The 4,973-nt window shown below is 35.0% G+C and overlaps 1 protein-coding gene across 1 annotated transcript in view; it reads left to right on the forward strand.

The window, feature by feature from the left end:
- Positions 1 to 4,752, forward strand: part of CCDC110 (coiled-coil domain containing 110) — a 6,174-nt gene extending 1,422 nt beyond the window's left edge. Inside the window, exons 3-5 of the mRNA XM_085311308.1 lie at positions 746 to 811; positions 1,449 to 1,559; positions 2,480 to 4,752. Of these exons, the coding sequence (XP_085167434.1) occupies positions 746 to 811; positions 1,449 to 1,559; positions 2,480 to 4,588 (2,286 nt within the window). The 3' untranslated portion in view covers positions 4,589 to 4,752. The remainder of the gene's footprint in view (positions 1 to 745; positions 812 to 1,448; positions 1,560 to 2,479) is intronic.
- The last annotated feature ends 221 nt before the right edge of the window (positions 4,753 to 4,973 follow it).

The raw sequence follows: 4,973 nt of genomic DNA on the forward strand, positions 1-4,973 counted from the left end.
ATTCACAAAAAAAAAAAAAAAAAAAAAAAAAAAAGTTCTTTGATCTTTGTAAAGAATTTGCAAGATTTATTTTAAACACATCATTACAGCTTAGCTTTTAGTTTTTGTATTGCAGAAGAATCTAATCCTATGGTCAGTCCAACTTTCTTGTGTTGTCCAAACCYGCATACCTCAATCTAACCCCGAAAGACAATCGATCTCTGGAGCTGGAAGAATGAAGAGTGACAGCACTGGAACAGATTGCCAGGGAGGTTGTGGAGTCTCCTTCTCTGGAGATATTCAAAGCCCACCTGGATGCAACCCTGTCTAACATGCTCTAGGTGMCCCTGCTTGAACAGGAGGGTTGGACTAGATGATCTCCAGACATCCCTTCCAACCTTAGCAATTCTGTGATTCTGTAACTCTAACAWAAGTACATTCACAATTTGGCTTTAGTGCAAAGACTAAGATCCCAAAGTAATGCCAGATGTAACAATGCTTTTTGTGATGTGAATAACTGTCCATGAAGAACTGTGCTGAAATCCTCTGGTACTGCAAATCACTAAATGTCAATTACTAAACTATGTTGATTACTAAATGGCTATTGAAGAACCATTTGATGAACTCCCACTGACTCAGGCTAGATTAAAACAATTTTAAAACTGGAAAAGAAAGTTCAACTGAAAAAATATCCTAACTCATCTCAGTATTTTAAAAGACTCAAAACCACCTACCAATTTTTGGATATTTATTTTATACATTGTAGATCCTTCAGCAACAGCTGGAATCCTTTACGACTCTTCGGCAACAGATTCTGGAGAATGTTAACATGGTAAAAGCAGATCCCAAATACTTTCAAAATAAAGATAAAAATCTCCTCTTGAGTTTTTAGATACTGCCGTAGGTATTTTAACTGAGATTTGAAATTGTTTTTAGATTATTATGTACATTAACAGTATGTTTAATCATCTGTTAATCTTATGGTAGCTGATAAAGCAATCCACTACAAGTTCTTGTCATGTCCTAATCATAGTATTATTTAGAGGTTTAAAAAGACTATCTAAGAAAAAATAAGAAAAACCTAGAAGGAGAGCGAAACTGAGTAGGGAAAAAGAGGAAATGATTAGATATCCTTTGTATCACTATAGACTCAAGGTTGTTTTCACAGAACTTAACTGCATTTTGTATCACTGTCAGTAAACAGCAGAACCTGCTCCACTGTTTCAAACTGCTGTTTCACAAAATGCTAGAAGCATATTTATGCCATGATTTTATATGACTCTTTTTATAGAAACAAAAGGTCTGATGCTGGAAGGATATTTAACTTTACACGTTCTTGGTTATGAACAATTCCGTATTCCTACGGCACTTCAATCTAGTCCATCTCTAAGAACTAACTTCTTGATTAATAGGATAGTTTACAAAAATTAAATATTTTTAATTTATTTTTTAATCTCAATCTTTTCTAGGTACAGTCTGAAATTAGTGAGATACTAAATAAAAATATAATTGAAATGAAAACTCCACAGTGTAGCTCAGACAAGATACTGATGATTAGCACACCAAACGATGCATCTCTGGTATGTATAGCAATTTTCAGCTACAAACAAGTTACTGTTATTCTTTAAAGATGTTGCTGGATTGTGGGTCTTGCGAGCTACATGTTTTCTGTAAAATAACCCAAGAGATATTGTAGGGACAAAACACAGTATATTTTCCCTGAGGCTTTTCTCCGTAGTACAACTTTGCCATAATTCTGCCACAAAAAAGTCATCAAAGTCTTTACTGTAAATACAGCCATGGAAAGATGTACATATACTGTTCCTCCCCTTCCCCCATTATGATTAAAGCCCAGTTTCTTTTCTGCACAAGACAAGATTTTACCTAATCTTCCAAAAATTCACTTGGATTATATTCAGTGGACATGGAACGCAATATAAAGAGTACAGGGAGACAGAGTAGAGAGAGGACAGAAGAGAAAGGTGGAGATGGAATAAATTTTGTCCTAGTCCTATGAAATGTAGCATAAACCCTACTTTTTCTGCTTCTTCAGTGTGAACTCCAGTTTTCCCTTATTTCACAGGGCACGGGATAATAAAACAATCATTTAGAACTGTTAGCTTTCTTAAGTCACCTTTCCTCTGCTTCCTAAACTTAAGATGATTACTCGGTACACTTACATTTACACTTGCACTTAAAATGCTTACTCAGTATTTTGGGCTTAGTTCAAGGCCCAGTACTAAATGAAATGGGGCATATGACAGTATCTTACTTTTGTTGCTCATCTCTGTTTACCCTTTTTTTATGACAAATTAGTAAATGATATTGGTAGATAAACTGTATGAGTCTTGACTAAGTGGCTTTAATAACAATTTAGTAATGTGTACTTATGCTTCCTGGTTTTTGCAGGGGTGTGTGCATGTGGGGGAGGGTTGGTATTTTGGGGTTTTTTTTACAGCATAAGATTTTTGTATTGTTCTTTTTTTATTTGGTGGGGTAGCCTGCAGAAAATCCTGAATCACCATTTTCTAAGAAAAAAGTTCATCATGATCAACAACCCTGTACTGATGACCATGTGGAAGCAAATTCCCATACTGGAAATACGGTCAGTGATATAAAAATTTCACATAGTATTTCACTGAAAACCATAGCAGCTGGAAAGGTAGAAAATTCAGAAGATCTAATGGGAAACACAACAATACTTGCACTAAAAAATGAATATAAATGCCATTTGCTACCTGGCACTGAATTGGAGACAGGAAGCTTGAATGCTGCCCATGAAAAGGTAATTTTGAATGAATCTAAACTTTCCATACTTTCTYCCCAAAATGGCAAAGAATTTTATGTAACAGACAACATTAACTATCCCAACAAGTCATTGAAACAAGAATTTCAGAACCCAGTCAGTAATGATTCTTATTTGTTAGAACATAATACAGAAAATTATGGCTTTTTATGCAGAAAAAAATTAAATGACATAAAATCAAAAGAAATTACAGGAACTGCAGGCTGTTTAAATGGATCACATATTGTTTCAGTTTCACTTAAAGAAAAGGGCCTACATTTTGATCAAGAATTTTATGAAGACTCCAAATGTGTTAACACGTGGAGTTCTTCTATAACAATATGCAATGAACAAGCAGAATCTGAAAGCAAAAATGAACATAAAGAATTTAGAAGCAATTACAGTAAAGGTGACAGTTTCCAGGTTAATTTTTTTTCCAAAATGGTAAAAGATGAGTTAATAATGGTTGATCATAAAGAGCATCTAGAAAAAGAACAACTGAATATTATAAATCAAACATTACTGAGGTTTGAAGATCAGAAGTTCAGTGAAATCAAAGTAGCCTGTGAATATGATGAGAAAACTGAAGTGTTGCAGAAGTCCCTGAAAAACTCTGAGCATTTGCAAAACAGAGTACATGATCTTGAGAATGAAAATTTAGCTCTCAAGAACAAACTGAAACCTCTTAATATTACCATACAGTCTTTGAAAGGAAAAATTTCAAAATACAATAAGCAAATTCAGGATTTAGCTGAAGAAAAGAAAAGGATGCAAAGCCAGTTAGTTAAATCAGAAGATGGCAGTAAGGAACGTATTAAGGAAATAAAGAAGTTGTTAAGAAAATGTAAAGAACTCCAGAATCAGACAAAAATCCTTGAGGAAGACAGGAGTCAACTCGATAATGGAAGTCAATATACAATACAGGCACTACAAGATTTTCAAATTACGAATCAGAAAGTAGAGGAAGAGATGACTTTTGTTACCTGTGAAAAAGAAAGGCTCAATGCAATGCTAGAGTCCTTGCAAAAGGAATGTTTCATGTTACAAGAAACAAATAAAAAACTTGAGATGGACACATCCGAGCTTATGAAAGAAAAGAATTCCCTAGAGGGAGAGCTTGAAAGAAATCAGAGTGAAATACAGCAAATGAAAGAAAAAGAAACAGCAACAAAATCTGAACTGGAGACCCTTCTTCAGTTAATGCAGACACTGGAAGACAAAAATCTTAACCTTGAAATAACCCTGCAGGAATGTTCTAATACTAAACAGATGCTGCAGAAGGACTTTGAGAAAGTCCAGTCAGATAAAGCTCATATGGAAAAGAAACTCATGACTGAACTCAGAAATGCAAAAGCAGATATTGAYCTTTTAAAATCAAATTTGACCAGCGTGGACAGAGAACGTGAGAGGTTATCAAKGGCAGTAACTAATATCACAGAGGAAAATCAGTTACTTAAGAAGGAGCTTCAGGAATATAGACAAGGAGCTTCCAAATATGAAAGTGACATTAGAAAACTGACTGAAGAATGTTTGCTATTAGAAAATCATCTGCGGACTGTTGAAAATGAGAGAGATGTATTACAGTTTGAATTCCGCCATCTGCATAAGGATTATGCTTATCTCCGAGGCCGAGCTACAGATCTAGTCCGCGAGCAGAGGAAACGTGGTTATAGTTCTGGTATCAGGCAAGATAACTGTTACTCTGATTATTCCACTAAAATTTGCAAAGAGATTTCGGATTCAAAGTCTACAGCTTTGGAATGCCAGTCACAAGGTATGAGCTTTATTTTGCAATATCTCATTAGCACTCTTTTTGTTTTCTAACTTCACTAAACACCATTTGTCCCCCTCATCTGATTTTTCTGGTAAGACTCTTACCAATACTGTGTATTACTTCAGGTTTTAACTAGAAAAAATATAATTTGGTTATTGCTATTGTTAAGTCTGGTGCCATGTTAAGAATATCTTAAGGAAAAAAAAAGATTTCTGAGAAAAAAATTCTATAGAATGCATGCATTCCTACAGAACAAAACCACAATGAGGGTTTGCTCCAGTGCGCACAAAAAGTTCGGGAAGTTCTCCATTTGAATGCAGTGAGCTTTAGATTCGTCTCCAAATGCAGTAATTCTTGGGTCTGGGGGTTTTTTTGTTAGCATCCTGCAGGGTCCCCAGAAAATAGTTTCTCCCATCTTTTAAAAGAAAGAAGCTG

This window comes from Rhea americana, unplaced genomic scaffold, assembly GCF_003343005.1.
Source record: "Rhea americana isolate MKP2758 unplaced genomic scaffold, rheAme1 scaffold_34, whole genome shotgun sequence".
In the NCBI taxonomy this organism is placed as follows: domain Eukaryota; kingdom Metazoa; phylum Chordata; class Aves; order Rheiformes; family Rheidae; genus Rhea; species Rhea americana.